Below are 16341 nucleotides of genomic sequence, written 5' to 3'. Positions count from 1 at the left end.
AGGGCACGGGTGGCGGCGGCAGCGGGGCTGGAGACCGGGGCTCCGGGGCAGGAAGGCGCCACCTGAAATACTCACTGTCTCCTATTTATCTGTTCGGCCGGGGGACTGGAGATGTTGCTCGGCTGTGCGGTTCAGCATTAATTCCTCAGCCTTTCGCTTGGTGTGCTGGCTTTTGTCCTCTGCCACAAGCCAGGCCGCTGCTGTTGAGCTTTGTGAATACAGATGGAACTAATGGCTTATTTGTGATGTTTCTTCTGTCCTCTCTTTAGGCCTTCAGCCGATGACCGATGGCAGTGACCCGCCCGAAGGAGCAGCTCTGAGGTGCCCCGGCCCCGTCACATGTGGAACCCCGAGCTGAGCTGTGCTGAGCTGTGCTGGGACAGCCGGGGAGGCGCTCCGGGAGGGCACTGGAGCCTGCGAGAGCAGATGTGAAGGTATAACCTGCCCGTGGGACACAGCAAGAGCTCTGGAGCCACATGGGTGAGGTGTGACTGTGAGCCAGCCTGGGAAAATGGGCAAAAATGTTTTGCTGTCTAAAAGGCCTCTGCTGGCTCCTGTGCTAGCCTCAGGTCCTCAGGGTGGAAATGACGTGGTTTATCCAGAAATAAGTTTAGCTTATCTATTCCTCTTGCTGGATGAAGCCTTGATGAGAGTAGGCATCATCAGAAAAGTGCCTCCATGTTTTTTCTGCCCAGTAAACCCCCCAGTTTTGGGGTTTTTGTCTCCCAGCAGTAGTCAGCTGCCCGTGGCTGCTCAGTGCCTGTGGCAGTGTTATGCTGCTGGGAGAGAAAGGTGCTGCTGAGCTTTTCTGGCACCAGCAAGGCCGTCCTGGTGCTCAGTGGTGCCAGGTTTTGGCAGCACTCTGCATGCCTGAGAGTGGAGTAACTCCTGCCTGTGGAGACAGGTGACTAGACTGTACGTGTCCATGCAGCAACAGGCAGCTTTATTGAGATCTAACTTCCTTATATAGATGAGAAGGCCCATGAAGGTAATCCTCATTGGCTGAGCCAGTTACTACTCAGCTAACCAGCCAATAGCAGCCTGAGTCTCCAATGGCCTGGGCCTGCTCTTACTGGTTGAATTACATAAGCAAGGTAATTATATAATAAATCACTTATGAAGTTGGAATTATTTATACTGTGTGGCCTACAGGCCAGATGTAGAGCATTACAGAGGAATAGCTCATAAATATGGAACTTGTGTGTATCATAAAACCTCTGTTCGCATGATGTTTGGGGCACTCGAATGGAGGAAGGATCCTCCAAGTGATCAGTGCTGCAATAAAAATGAATGCTTTTTGATACTCAAACTGTGTTAGAAAGTTTCTTTTTGGGTGATTTCAGTGTCAGTTCCACAAGGCCCTGTAGTTTCACAGTGGCCCCTTGGTTCTAAAGTGTCACGATGGCCTTAGTCACACAAGGCCCCACAATGTCCAAAGAGTCCCCTTAATTCCATGGGGCCCTGAAGAGCTACAATGGCCCCTTGGCTCCATGAGGCCCTTCAGTGCCACCCTAGGCAGGAGGCCAGGAGGAACTCGTTCCCCACACGCTGCAGCTCCCTGGGCCAGCTGGCACCAACACCTTCTCCCAGGCCAGCACTGCCGGGTACAGCCAGGGCCGAGCCACACTGCAGCTCCCTGCAAACCACAGCGGGGACTGTCAGGCCAAAACCCAAGTCACAGACAGTTTGTCACTCTTCCTGTCTGTATCTGACCAAGAAATATCCCATTGTGGGGTCCCCTTTCCGGCACTCACTGCAGCACTGGGACCATCCCTGGAGCTCTGAGCGAGAGAAATGGCCAGCGTTGCACCTCTGCACTGACTTGGGGATGGTGGGAAATGCTCTCTGGGGTGGCTGGAACCATGGAAAAAGGACAGTTGGGAGCACAGAGGGAAACCCAGCTGGGCTGCTGGACTGGGGCAAGACATCTCTGTCTGGGGGAGAAGTTGGCTATGAAACTCCCTCCTGTGGATGCTCACGTGCCCAAGAGTTGGGCACTGAAGAGCATCACAACAACAGACAGGAGGATGGGGCGGCCAGGATTAAAGTGCCTCAGGGGGGTCTGGACTGGCCACACAGGGGTGAACCCTGGACACCATCTCCAGGTTATCCCTGACTGTGAAACATGGGCTGAGATCAATCAGGGCCTGCCGGATTTCTCCCGGCTGATTTATGGCCTGGAAAGGCTTGGAGATGGCCTTGGACAGCCCGCGCTTCAAAGGACGAGAAGAGGCTTCAGGTTTTTTCTCGATCTTCAGTATTTATTAGTTGTTTATGTAAAAGATTTTCTCTCGGCCCGACAGAGGTCTGCACAGCATGTCAGCCATGAGCACACTGAGAGCCCCCAGGGCGGTCACCTATCTTTATACTCAAAGTTACGTATACAATATTTACCTTTTCCCTCCAATACTTGTCACCCTTATTGATCAGTCTACTTCTAGTAATAACCAATCCCAAAGTGCCAATATCACCACAGAAGATAGAGGCGAAGAAGAAGAAGAAGAAGAAGGACAGGACATGCCCCAATTCCTCCATCTTACTTCTCTAAACCCCCCTGTACAGAAATCCTAAACCCTGTGTTTTAAAATCTAATTAACTTATCCCTTCACCATTTACCCCAGTGAAACCCTCCCATCCTCATACAGGTGTCATCTCCCTTGCAGGATCAAAGTCCAGCCACCAGACACTTCTGGCAACATTCCAGGACTCCCGAGCCCCCCAAGAGTGGTCTCGGTCTCTCTGCACATCAGTCCTGAGGTGCTGAGATCCCACAAGGGCCAGGCCAGGCAAAGCCCCTGTGGTGTGGGGGGGCAATGGTGGGAATATAAATCTGGGGCGACACATGGTCTTGGTAGTAGGTGTAGTAAATTGGGAGCACCATTCCTAAACCACAACAGCCCTGTCATAACCAGGCCTGTCCCTGCACTGCCCCCGCTCTGCTGCCCCACAGCTGCTGGATCAGGAAGGGCAGAGCCATGGGGGAGGAAAATGCACAGGGACTCCTCCTGGGAGCGACCTTCCATCCTGATACTCAGACCCCAAGACAGAAACCCCCATTGTCAGCTGGGAGGTCACTGTCAGAGTCTCTGCCTGTATCCCACTTGGTGAATCTTTCACACTGAGATTTTGGTCCTTCCTTTCAGTTTCTTTGCTTTTTGGGGCTTTTCATGATTCCTCCATAAACATGACAATTCATGTCCCTAATATGGCAATTCTTTCCTTTTTATGAAAGTGTTGGGAATTAGGCCACATTAAAATGCTGGCAGGGTGTGCATAGGTATTTGCAGCCCTGTGGAGAAGCAGTTGGGATATAAGAACCAAAGAAATGTAAAATGGTTTGAGTTAGAAGAGACCGAAAAGAGTCTCTGGTAAAACTCCCATTACCCAGGAACACCTTCACTCATTCAGGTTGTACAAAGCCCCTGACCTTAAACACATCCAGTGATGGGGTTTCAATTCTGAGGGCAGCCTATGCCAGTGTCCTGCCACCATCATCAAAAAATATTTCATCCTTACAGAAAATCTAAATCTGCCCTCAGTCACTTAAAAGATACAGTGTATTATTCTGTATTATATTCCCCAATACAATCTTGGGCAAAAATGTACTCAGCCATTCCTGGACTTAAATCACATCTCCAGGGCTGAGCACCTTTGACAAGGCCCAGAGATCTCCCAGGATGGGATTTGGAGGCCCCAAGAACATGATCACTGTATGGGAACTGGAAGTCCTGGGTTCAGTGGAGACTGAGGGCAGAACAAGAACAGCCTGTGAGGATGACAAAGGTGGATTCAAATATATTGGACCTCTTGTTCATAGTGGAAATGAACCTGAGATAGAAATAATGTCACCAAATGCAGCTGTGAGGACCCAGAATGGAAACAAGGAGAGATTAATTTCCCTGCCAGAGCAGGGCTGTGGCACAACCCATCTCCCAGAAGGAGCCTGGAGCAGCCCAAGGCTCTGTGTGGGCAGGCAGGGGCAGGCAGGAGGCAGAGCTGTCAGCAAAGGAAGGGCCCAGCCAGGTGGGGCAGCCGGGGGACGCCGACAGCCTGCAGGGACAGAGGCGCAGGGCAGGGACACCGTGGGACAGCCTGGGCTGCACAGGGCACAGGGATGGGCAGCAGCTGCAAGACAGCCCTGACAGAGCCAACTTGGGCAGCACTTTGGCCATGGCTGCTGGTCCTGGGTCTGAGGCAGGAGCAGGAGACAAGTGACCCTTGCAGGCCTGGGGCCTCATTGCCTCCTTGTCCCTGCTCAGCAGCCTGACAGGGGCCGCCCCATGCTCCTGCCCTTGGTATTGAACATGCCCACATGCCAGTGCCCATCCCGGCAAGAGCCCTGAGCAAGGAGGGAGGGACAGGATCTGCCTGGCCAGGGGATGGGGCTCAGGCCTTGGCCCTTTGCATTCCTCAAACACATCCAGCTTTGCTCAGCACCAGAAGCACCTTGGCCTTGTTTGTCCCCAGCTGTCATCACTGCCTCCAGTGTTCTGCTCTAACTGCAACCTGGGGACACTTTCCCAGTTGCGTTCTTCAGTGGGACCCATTAAAACTTCTAGAAACTTAAGAGTTTAAATTTAGATTTGAGTTCTTGAGAAGTTTTTTGAAGACACTCTCCGGGGCTGAGTCTGATGTAAACAACACCAAAGCCCCAAGAGGCTCATTTAAGTCCTTGTGCTGTGTCTGTGCTGCTGAGCTTTAAAGGAACAGCTCTTCCCAGGACGAGCTCCTCTCCCAGCCCAGCAGGGCTGAGGGCTCTGCCTGCAGGCACTGAGGGGATAGGAGCCAGGCAGAGACAGGCTGAAGGCAATCAGGATTGGTAAGACATTGAGCTGAGACTTCACTTGGGGAAAGATCTTCACAGCCCTGTGCATGGTGAGTGTGTGGGTGCAGGGCAATATCCCCTGTGCTCCTGGAGGGACCTCCTGAAGCCAGCACACCCCAGAGCCTGGGGGATGTGTCAGGAGGACTCTCCCAGTTTCTCTGTGACACAGGAGGAGCAGGAGGAGGATGTGCTGCAGAGCGGGGCTGCCCTGGGCACCGTCGGAGGGACAGGGCAGGACGGCTCCTGCTGCCAGGGATGGCTGCAGGGGGTGAAGCTGGGGCTGCAGCCAGGGCTGCCCAGGGCTGTCCTGCAGAGCACCTCCTGCAGCCCTCAGGGCTCTTGGCCAGCCCAGGGCATGTGCCACCTGCCAGGGGCACCTCTCAGCCTGCCTGGCATCTCCCCATGGACACTGCAGGGGAGAAGTTGGAGGTGGAGGGAGCCACCCCCATCAGGGCAGATTCCTCCTGCTGTGGAGATGGTGCTGCATGGCCAGGGCTGCTCTCAGCTTTTTCCTCAAGGGAAGGGAAAGGAGCTGTCAGCTTTGGGTGTGTCACTGACACTCCTGCACTGTCAGCCTGGGCATCAGCAGATGTGCCTCAGATCTCCCTCAGACAATACCTCCTCAGCCTCCTCTCCCTACAGACAGCAGCAGCAGCACCTTGGCTTGCAGCATCTCTGTTTGTCTGCCCTGCCCTTAAGGCCCTACTGCCAGGGAGGGCCCCCTGGGCAGTGCCTTGTGCTGGGAGGGGTCTGCAGGGCAGAGCTGAGCCCCCAGGGCTGGCCTGGGCTCGGGCAGCACTGGCAGGGACAAAGCTTGGACAGAGAGAGACAGCTCCCAGTAGGCAAACTCCAGGCAGCAGAGAGCCAGACCAACCCTTGGTATCCCTTCCTTTTCAGGTGCACAGGGAAAGAGAGAAGGATTTGGAGATAATTATTTTTAAACTGGAGTGTTCAAAAATTGCACAATATTGTTCAATCAAGTTATAAGTGCAATCACCCTGAAACAGAGAGAGGTGAAATGAGCAAAGGGCACCTATGTGGGATGAGTAGGTCTGATTTCACTGGGGCACAGGGAGCCCTGTTTTCCCTCTTGGTTCCCCGGTGCTCTGGCAGAGAGCAATGCTGAAGATGAGTCAGCAGCCTAAACCTGAGCTCAGAGATAAAAATGTTCAGCAAAGTTCCCCCCAAAAGGAAGTAATTTTGAGGGGATTCATAACAAAAAAGGATAAGTATAACACAGTTAATTCTTTCCCAGCTTATCAGTGTCTTCTTTCAACAGCCCATGATGCCCAGAGTGAAGAAATGTCTAACAGCAGCTCCATTGGGCACTTCCTCCTCCTGGCACTGGCAGACACGCAGCAGCTGCAGCTCCTGCACTTCTGCCTCTTGCTGGGCATCTCCCTGGCTGCCCTCCTGGGCAATGGCCTCATCATCAGCGCCGTAGCCTGCAGTCACCACCTGCACACGCCCATGTTCTTCTTCCTGCTCAACCTGGCCCTCAGCGACCTGGGCATGATCTGCACCACTGTCCCCAAAGCCATGCACAATTCCCTCTGGCACACCAGGACCATCTCCTACTCAGGATGTGCTGCACAGGTATTTTTCTTTGTCTTTTTCATTGCATCAGAATTTGCATTTCTCACCATCATGTGCTACGACCGCTACGTGTCCATCTGCAAACCCCTGCACTACGGGACCCTCCTGGGCAGCAGAGCTTGTGCCCACATGGCAGCAGCTGCCTGGGCCAGTGGCTTTCTCTTTGCTCTGCTGCACACAGCCAATACATTTTCCCTGCCCCTCTGCCATGGCAATGCCCTAGGCCAGTTCTTCTGTGAAGTTCCCCAGATCCTCAAACTCTCCTGCTCACACTCCAGCTTAAGGGAAGTTGGGCCTCTTGTGGTCACTTTTTGTTTAGGTTTTGGTTGTTTTGTGTTTATGGTTTTTTCCTATGTGCAGATCTTCAGGGCTGTGCTGAGGATACCCTCTGAGCAGGGACGGCACAAAGCCTTTTCCACCTGCCTCCCTCACCTGACCGTGCTTTCCCTGTTCCTCAGCACTGACACATTTGCTCACCTGAAGCCCCCCTCCGTCTCTTCCCCATCCTTGGATCTGGCAGTGTCAGTTCTGTACTCGGTGGTGCCCCCAGCCCTGAACCCCCTCATCTACAGTCTGAGGAACCAGCAGCTCAAGGAATCTCTCAGGAAAGCTGTGACTGGATGCTTTTCAGCCTTTTCATTGTCCCATAAGAGCCCTCACAGTGCTTTGCATTGGGAGCGACAAAGGACCTGGCAACATACCCCTGCTTTGGCTCCTGCCGTCTCTCAGAATTCTCTTTCCCTCAAGGGGCTTCAAGTGGGTCAGAACCTGGGAAGGGACAGCAGGTCATAGACCCAAATTAACCAAAGGGATATTCCAGACTGTATGGCACCAGTTCTGGTATAAAAGCTAAGGAAGGAGGAAGAATAGGGGGCATTTCCTATTTACAGTGTTTGTCTTCTTGATAAACCACTCCACCTGGTGAAGTTCTGCTTCCTGGGAAGTGGCTGAACATCACTTGCTGACAGAAGAAGAGAACAAAATTATTGGGGTTTTTCCTCATTGCTGGTGCCTGTAAAAACTTCCTCTTTTGCCTTATCTCAGTCCACAATTTGTCTCCCATAACATTTTCTCTCCGCTGTGCAGCCAAGGAGGGGAGTGCTAGAGTGGCTTGAGAGGCACATGGACTCAGCAGAGGTAACCCACCAGAACAAGCCACAGAAGGCCTGCTTTCTTCTGTCAGCAGCTCTCAGTGCATATCATGAGAGGCCAAGTCTGCCCTTAAGTATATTTTAAATTGCTTTCTGCTTCTGATTCTGTTATAAATAAAAGAAATGCTTTTATCCACCCCCTTCAATTTAATTATCCCTCCTGCTTGTGTGACCCAGAGAAATTGTGTAAGAAGGGAGTCTCACATTGTATCTAGGTGAAATAAATTAATATGCAACCACTTTGTAAAAAATTTTATACTATTCTTATCACAGTAGGAATGAACAGAAATGGGCACAGCTTTGTGGCTGCCCCAGCTTTGGCATGGGCCCTGGGCCTGGAGCAGGAGCAGCTCTTGAGGGCCCCAAGGCCGGGGCTCTTGTGCTGCCCTGAGCAGATGGGATGGCAGCAGGGGCTGCAGAGCTCTCAGCATCTCCTGCAGAGGGGAGCAGGGCACCCAGGGAGCCTCCTTTCCCTTGGCCAGGCATCTTTCCCCATGGCTGGGGCTGAGTCCTGTGGCAGCTGCAGCTGCTGCTGTGCCCTTGCCAGGGGCTGAGGCTGTGGGGCAGTGCCCAGAGCAGCCTGGCCTGAGCAGAGCTGTGGGGCCAGCGCCGGCTGGGCTGGGCTGGGCTGGGGGGAGAGGCCCTTGGTGCTGCCCTGAGATCAGGGCAGCTGGCAGAGCTTGCAGGGAGCTGGGCTGGGCTCAGAGAGCCTAGCCCAGAAACCATCAGTGTCCATCTCAGCCTGGCTGAGTGTGCAGGGGCCAAGAAGAGCAGCCCAGGGTCTGCAAGTTCTCTGGGTGGGAGCTAAGCTTGTGAGCTCTTGAGCCCTGCCAAGTGCTGGGGCTGCGCCTCCAGCTCCAGAGGAGATGGGACAGATGGGAGCAGAGACAAATCATTCCTGCTGCATCCTTTCTTGTGTTGTCTGATACAGATCACCTGGATCCATATGTAGAGGAGGTGTTTTGTGTCAGATAACACTGGTAAAGGGAGAAGAATAATATTATGTAGCTGAAAATAATATTTCATGCATAATACACACTGAGGAAAAAAAGGCACATATGATCAGAAGATCGTCTGAGTTTTTCAGAGGATGAGAGACCCATTGATGTTCCAGTAGTCAACCCTGTTCAAATACTTTCCTCAGGGCTTCCTTGAGATGAGAGGTGACCACCAGAGCCTGGTCCAGAAACCATCAGTGTCCATCTCAGCCTGGCTGAGCGTGCAGGGGCAGGACCCAGGCCAGGCCTTGTGGGGCAGGGCCAGTGCCTGTGCAAGGCATTGCAAACAGGCAAGTGGCCCAGAGAGGAGGCTGCTCTGTGTCCTTGGTGGCATGGACAGAGCAGGGAGGGGGCCCAGGACATTTGTCAGTGCCAGCCTCTGTGCCCAGGCCTTAGCAGCCCTGACTGCTGATTCCAGCTTTGGCCTGGTCTGAGTTTGGCTGTGGCCCAGCTCCATCCTCCTGCAGGGCTCAGGGCCTGTTCCCGGCCATGGCCAGCCCTGGCTGCCTCTCTGATGGCCCAGAGGCCGGCAGAGCCCAGGGCAGGGCTGTCTGTGCAGCCCCACAGGTGCCAGGGGCTCCTCAGGAGCTGGCAGAGGCTGCCCAGCAGGGAGGCCATGGGGCACAGAGCCCCAAGGCTGCTGTGGGCACCACGGCACGGGGGCCGTTCCCAGCCGCAATGCTCCTGGCCTGGGCTGGGCCTGCACAGGGGCTGGGCCACCATGGCTGGTCCAGCACAGGGCCACAAAGGGGCCACGCAGCCGCTGCTGGGGCTGACAGCAAGGCTAGGCACACACATGCAATTGCTGAGCATGGCCTGCGCTGGCCAGGCCTGACTGTGCCAAAGGCCAAGCTCAGCTGTCCTTGGGAGCTGCAGGAACAGTCCAGACCCCCAAGAGCCTCCATGGCTGTGCTGGACACCAAGGCTGTAGAAGGGAAATGCAGAAATGCTGGGCTCCTGCAGGGTAGGGAGAGCATTGAATTCCAGCGCACACCTCAGCTCTCTGATGATCCCGGCACCATGCTGGGCCCTGTTTCACACTGGAGCAGAGCAGATGTTAACAGGACAGGAGCCCTCCGGGGCTGTCAGGGACCTGCAGCTTGCAAGGTGCTCTGCTCTCTCTCAGGTGCTCTCGGAGAGATCCAACCCCAGCTGGGAACCTCAGGGCACAAGTGGCACTGCCTGTTCATGGGCACACAACTGATGTCTGCCTGGAAAGGGGCACAGGTTTTAATACGTGTTTATCTGATAATATACAAGCGAATCTTTATTATCTTGGTCATTTGAGTACTATTAAGAAATAGCAATATTTTCCCACCAGGAACGGGAATTTCCTGGAAGTGTACAGATGGCAGGAGAAGCAGTACTGATTTTCCTCTCTACTTGTATCACCAATACTCATTCTATTATTTAATCTCTCTTTTCCATCTGGTGTTTCTACCTCTCCTGTTGAAATAGCCATGTCTGACTACATCTCTTAACTAGACCAGCTGGATCCATGTCCTTCCTGCTGCTCTCACATTTCTTCTTCCATATGCTCTCTGGCCATTCAAGTGCCTCTCAGCTGACTGGTTTCATGCTTTGAATCTCAAGGAGTGGCCAAATCTTTAAGAAGTTCAAATAAATATGAATTAAATATGTCATTCTGGTTATATCTATCTCAGTATTACCTTTTTTATGTCTTTGTCTTGAACTGTTTCTGTATAGAAATCCCTTCGGGATGGTGGGCATGTGAAATGCTGCTGGGACATGACAGGGAGCCGAGGGAAGAGCTGTGATGGTTATTAAACTCTTCAAATATTCCTGTTGTGTTTGTTGGCAAGAAATGTTTCTGTGCCTCTGAGTGTCACCAGGCCCTGAATCCAAAGGACACAAACCTGCTGAGTTGTGGTTCCCACTGCAGGGGCTGCACTTGGACCTTGGCTCTGCACAGGAGAGCTCTTCATCCCCTTTCTCTCTTTTCCTCCCACTGGGCATAGAGGGAGCTCCTGACTTCAGCATGTGACTCGTGTGTGCAAAGAGCAAATCTGGGAAGAATTGGGGCAGGGAGGGTTTGAGGGGACCTTGGGATCTGTGCTGGGCACAGAAGGTGTTTTCCATTGCTCTGAGGCTGCCTGCTGTGGAAAGTAGATTTAATATCCAGCAGAGGAATTACTTTTGCATGTGACGGAGCTGTGCCTTCCCTTGGCTTTGTTGGCTGACAAGAAATGAACATCCCTCTGTGTCTCGGGCAGCTCCTTCTCCAAGGAAAGCAGGTGGGAGTTGGAGCCAAGGAGCTGAAAGCTGCAGGTGCAGCCTGGGCTGGAGGGAGCTCAGATTTGCACAAGGCTGCTCTGAGGGCCAGGCCTTGGATGGCAGAAATGGTGGGGTGGGGGTAGGGACAGAGTCTGATTGATTGTCAGCCATGGAGGGTCTTGATTTTCATATCTATGCAAACTGCATGAGGAGCTACTTGGATTCAGTGTCAATTGGAGATTGCACATGTTGGAAAAGAAATGAAATTCAGCAAAATATTTAATTATAGTGAGTTGTGTGTGAACTGGTTTGTTAAAAAGTAGTTTTGTAGCCGTTGAAAGTGTGTGTTGGGTTTTTGTGTGTTACCTAGCAGGTAGTCTTAGAGATTTAATAATAATTAAACTAGTGCAAGAAAGTAAGAATGCTAACCTGTCTAGAGGCAGCATACAATGCTCTTAGAATAAGATAAGCAGAGGATTAATGATCTTGTTTGTGAACCAAGGAATGTATCACAAGGGGTCTGTGACCAGGCAAGGGGAACGGGAAACTGTTCCTTGGAGACTTTGTTGTGAATCGCATGTATAAGAGGGAAGCACCCATACGTGAATTTGGGGGCTCGGACTTTGGGACGTGAGTCCCCCAGTTCCCTGGGCCCTTAATAAAGCACCCACAAAACTTATCCGAGTTTTGTGTCATTTATCAATCGGGCAACAGTTTTCTGGCGACCGCGGCAGGACTCCGAGGGCTGCTGGGGCGGTTCGCGTCCCGATCCACTCCAAGCCGGCACCGAGCACTTCTCAGGGAGTCATCGGTCGTGCCCCACCCCCGCGCCTGTCGGACAAACTGCATTAAGGTAAGCCCGAAGGTGCTTTATATTGGAAAAAAAGGTGATAATTGGATTTGGATTTGGTGGTTGGTAAAAAGCCTAGGCTCCGGCCATAAGACGTCTAAGGACGCAGGACCGGAACTCGCCTCCTGTTTGTTTTAGGGAAGGACGGCGAGAAGGTATATTGGTTTAAGGTATATTGGTTTATTGGGATTAATAGTGGAATTAAAGGTTGTAATATGATGTCTTTTAAAACTTTTAAAACCTTAGTGCAAGCCAATGGTAAAATACCTGGAAATACACCATTAGGTTGTATATTGAAACGGTGGAAAAGTGAGGGGTATTATCAAGAATTGGATAAAAGTAAAATGATAGATTATTCTAATCATTGGTGGCCTGAATATGAGATTGAGGAAGCGGGATGGCCGGTGAATGGTACACTGGAATTGGAGATAATGGAATCTTTGATGCAATTTTTAAGGAGAAATGAGAAATGGGATGAAATACCATATTTGGATTTGTTTTTCGTTTTATATCGAAAAGAGGAATGGCAAAAGGAATGCGGTATTTTTGTTTTAGAAGTGAATGATGAAAGGGAGTGTGTGGGATGTAAAGAAAGAAAGGAGCGTAATTTGTATCCTTCAGTCGAGGAAGATTTGTCTTATTGTATAGCACCTCCGAGGGTTCCGGTTGCTCCTAATGTGCCCCCTGCTCCCTCTGCGGATATAGCTATAAAAACGGGATCTAGTGAGAGTGATAGTGATGGTGGTGATGGTGAAAAGAATGAGAGTGTTAAAAGAACTCCGTTAGCAGGGCGGACTCGCAAGGGAAGGAAGGGGCAGAAGGGGCCACAGTTAATTGTGCCGTTAAGGGAAGCTGTGGGACCACAGGGAGAAAGGATGCTTATAAAGGTGCCTTTCTCCCCCAGGGATTTGGTAATATGGAAGCAATCAGCGGGGAGTTATCAGGAAGATCCTGAAAGGGTGGCAAGGGTGGTTAAAATGGTAATAAAGACTCAGAATCTGGACTGGAATGATTTACAGGTATTATTAGCTACTATAACATGGGGAGGTTGGATCCAAACCAGTGTGCGTTTTGCCGACAGTTGGGACACTGGAAAAATGAATGCCCGGTTAGAGGAGGTATGGGCATGGGAAACATGGGATTAAGGACAGCCCCAGTGGGAAATGCCCCTGTCGGAGGATTCACGGGAGGACCAGCAGAAGTCGCTCAAGCACTAGTTTTGGGAAACTATCAGAATCAAAGCTGACTAGAAAAGGATTTAAGGGTAGTTTTAGAAATAGATGGAAAGGATCATGAATTTATGGTAGACACTGGAGCTACTTATTCTGTACTCAATAGACGATTGGGACCTTTGAGTGACACAACGGTACAGGTGGTGAGGGCAACAGGGAAACTAGAGGAACAACCATTTTTACAACCTTTAAATCTTAGGTTTGGGGGGAAGGAATTAGATCACCAATTTTTGTATATGCCAAACTGCCCCACACCCCTTCTTGGCAGAGATCTGTTGTCCCGACTTAATGTGAAAATAATATTTGAAGGGGGAAGGGTGAAATTGGAAATACCTAAGGAACAAATAGCAGGCATTTTTGTAATCAAGGAAGTGGATGCCTCTCCTATTCCAGAAGAAATTGAGCAGGCTGTAGTACCCTGGGTATGGGAGTCAGGGGTCCCCGGAAAATCTAAAGCTGCGCAGCCAGTAAAAGTGGAACTAAAGGAAGGGGCCCGACCAGTGAGGATAAAGCAATACCCCTTGAAGCTTGAGGCAAGGAGGGGAGTAGCCCCGTTAATTAAACAATTTTTGGCTCAAGGAATATTACAGGAATGTGAATCGGAGTATAATACTCCAATTTTTCCAGTAAAGAAACCTAATGGTAAGTACCGTTTGGTACAGGACTTAAGGGCTATTAATGAAATAGTGAAAGACATACATCCAGTTGTTGCTAATCCTTATACTTTGTTAACATCTGTATCAGAGGAGTTTAAATGGTTCTCAGTGATTGACCTTAAAGATGCCTTCTTCTGCATCCCACTGGCAATAGAGAGTAGGAAATATTTTGCCTTCGAGTGGGAGAGTCCTGATTTTGGGAGAAAGAAGCAGCTTATGTGGACGAGACTCCCACAGGGATTTAAATGCTCCCCTACTATTTTTGGAAACCAACTGGCCAAGGAGCTGGAGGAATGGAAGATAACCCAGGTAACAATATCCCCATCCTTGTATGTAGTCCTGCAGTACGTGGACGACATTTTTCTGGCTACTAAGGAAAGGGAAATGTGCGTGGAATTAACAATTAAATTACTCAACATGCTTGGCCAAGCAGGGTATCGGGTTTCTACGGAAAAAGCTCAATTGGTCAAAAATAGCGTTATTTACCTCGGTTGTGAGATCACACAAGGGCAGAGACGTTTGGGAGTAAACCGAATAGAGGCAATATGTGCTATTCCTTTGCCTCGTAACCATCAGGAATTGAGATCTTTTCTAGGAATGGTGGGATGGTGTCGACTGTGGATCATGAATTTCGGTCTCCTAGCCAAGCCACTATATGAGGCCTTGAAGCAGCATCGGTTAGAGTGGACGACACAGCAAAAGAAGGCCTTCCAGGAATTGAAGCAGGCACTAAAGGAGGCCCCAGCCCTAGGACTCCCTGACCTGACCAAGGAATTCCAGTTGTACGTGAATGAGAGGCAAAAACTGGCATTGGGGGTCCTCACCCAGAAGGTGGGATCCTGGAAGAGGCCAGTGGGATACTTCTCTAAACAACTGGATTCAGTAAGTTCCGGGTGGCCCTCATGTTTACGAGCCGCGGCGGCAACAATAATTCTTATTCAAGAGGCCCGGAAATTGACTTTGGGGGCAAAAATGAAAGTGTTTGTTCCCCATATGGTCATGGCCGTTTTGGAGCAAAAGGGGGGGTCACTGGCTATCATCCAGTCGAATGTTGCAATACCAGGCCATCCTGAGAGAACAGGATGATATTGAAATAAGGACTACTAATCATGTTAATCCAGCAGAGTTTTTACGCAGTGACCAGGAGGCTGGGGGACTGGTGCACGATTGCGTAGAGGTAATTGAACAAGTATATGCCAGCAGACCCGACCTAAAGGATGAACCATTGGAAGAACCTGAATGGGAACTATACACTGATGGATCCAGTTTTGTCGAGAATGGGACTCGCTATGCCGGGTATGCAGTGGTAACATTGGATCAGGTAATAGAGGCAAAGGCTTTGTTACCTGGAACTTCGGCCCAGAAGGCAGAGGTGATTGGACTCACCAGAGCCCTGTATTTGAGCAAGGACAAAAGGGTTAATATCTGGACAGATTCTAAATATGCCTTTGGTGTAGTTCATGTATATGGGGCGTTATGGAAGGAAAGGGGGCTTTTGAATTCACAGGCAACCAACATCAAGCACCGGGAAGAAGTGCTACAGCTACTGGATGCGGTACACAGTCCCAAAGCAGTTGCAGTAATGCATGTTAGAGGACATCAGACTGCGGAAGGAGACGTTTACAGAGGAAATCGATTTGCTGATGTTACAGCTCGGCAAGTGGCACGAGAAGTATGGACTCAAATGGCATTGGTACCGGTAAGAACAAATCCGGCTACCCCATACCTGAATCAGGAGCCCAAATATTCAATAGAAGATGGAAAACTAATAAACCTGCTAGGGGCACAGAAGAATCAACTTGGGTGGTACGTTACACCAATGGGACAAATAGTGGTACCTACCCGCATAATGAAATTTATTTTGGAATCAGAACATAATAAATGTCATTGGGGGGCAGAAGTATTGGTAAAATTTTTGAAGAATGAGATAATCTCTAATCAGATGTTAACAATGGCAAAAAGAGTTAATGCAATGTGCCCAGTATGTTTGAAAAATAATCCAGTAGTTAGGAGACAAATACAAATGGGAAAGTTGCAAGTTGGGCCACAACCAGGAGACTACTGGCAAGTTGATTTTTCTGAATTGCCTAGGGCACAGGGATACAGATACTTGTTAGTGTACGTATGTACGTTCTCAGGGTGGCCGGAAGCTTTTCCATGTAGAACTAATCAGGCTAAGGAGGTGGTAAAAACCTTGTTAAAAGAAATAATACCAAGATTTGGAGTACCTTTAGGATTGTCATCAGATAGGGGTCCACATTTTATAGCCGGGGTAGTGCAGGAATTAGCACGAATATTAGATATAACCTGGAATTTGCATACCCCCTGGAGACCTCAGTCTAGTGGGCAGGTGGAAAGGATGAATCAAACCCTGAAAGGACAAATCAAAAAGATTTGCCAGGAAGCTAAACTGCACTGTCCTCAAGCTTTGCCTTTGGCCCTACTCAGGATTCGAATTAAACCAAGGGAAAAGTTAGGCGTAAGTCCATATGAGATATTATATGGCAAACCATATCATGCAACTGTATTAAAAGGGGAGGTACATGTGAGTGGGGAACAGGCGATTGCAGAGTATGTTATGTCACTTAATAAGATCTTGAATTCTTTAAGAAATACGTTACAGTGGAATAGACCGCTCACGCTGGAGAATTCTGTCCACGACATCCAGCCTGGGGACCAGGTGTACGTCAAGAAGTGGATCACGGATCCGCTACGGGAATCATGGAGCGGACCCCACCAGGTGATGATGACGACCTACACGGCAGTGAAGGTCCAGGGGATGGATGCTTGGATCCATT

The 16341-nt window shown here is 50.4% G+C and overlaps 1 protein-coding gene and 1 non-coding gene across 2 annotated transcripts; both read left to right on the top strand.

The window, feature by feature from the left end:
* Nucleotides 1-724: 724 nt before the first annotated feature.
* Nucleotides 725-928, top strand: LOC134433971 (small nucleolar RNA SNORA74). The gene has a single exon (XR_010031780.1). It is a non-coding gene; the product is annotated as a small nucleolar RNA SNORA74 (small nucleolar RNA).
* Nucleotides 929-5867: 4939 nt separating this feature from the next.
* LOC134433875 (olfactory receptor 14C36-like) lies at nt 5868-7213 on the top strand. The gene is made up of 2 exons (XM_063182576.1): nt 5868-5871; nt 6105-7213. Exons 1-2 carry the CDS (start codon nt 5868-5870, stop codon nt 7211-7213), a joined length of 1113 nt encoding a protein of 370 aa, XP_063038646.1.
* The last annotated feature ends 9128 nt before the right edge of the window (nt 7214-16341 follow it).

The sequence above is a fragment of the Melospiza melodia genome, unplaced genomic scaffold (assembly GCF_035770615.1).
Source record: "Melospiza melodia melodia isolate bMelMel2 unplaced genomic scaffold, bMelMel2.pri scaffold_28, whole genome shotgun sequence".
In the NCBI taxonomy this organism is placed as follows: Eukaryota; Metazoa; Chordata; class Aves; order Passeriformes; family Passerellidae; genus Melospiza; species Melospiza melodia.
Note: the sequence above shows the minus strand (reverse complement) of the source record. Positions and strands in the feature narration are given on the sequence as shown.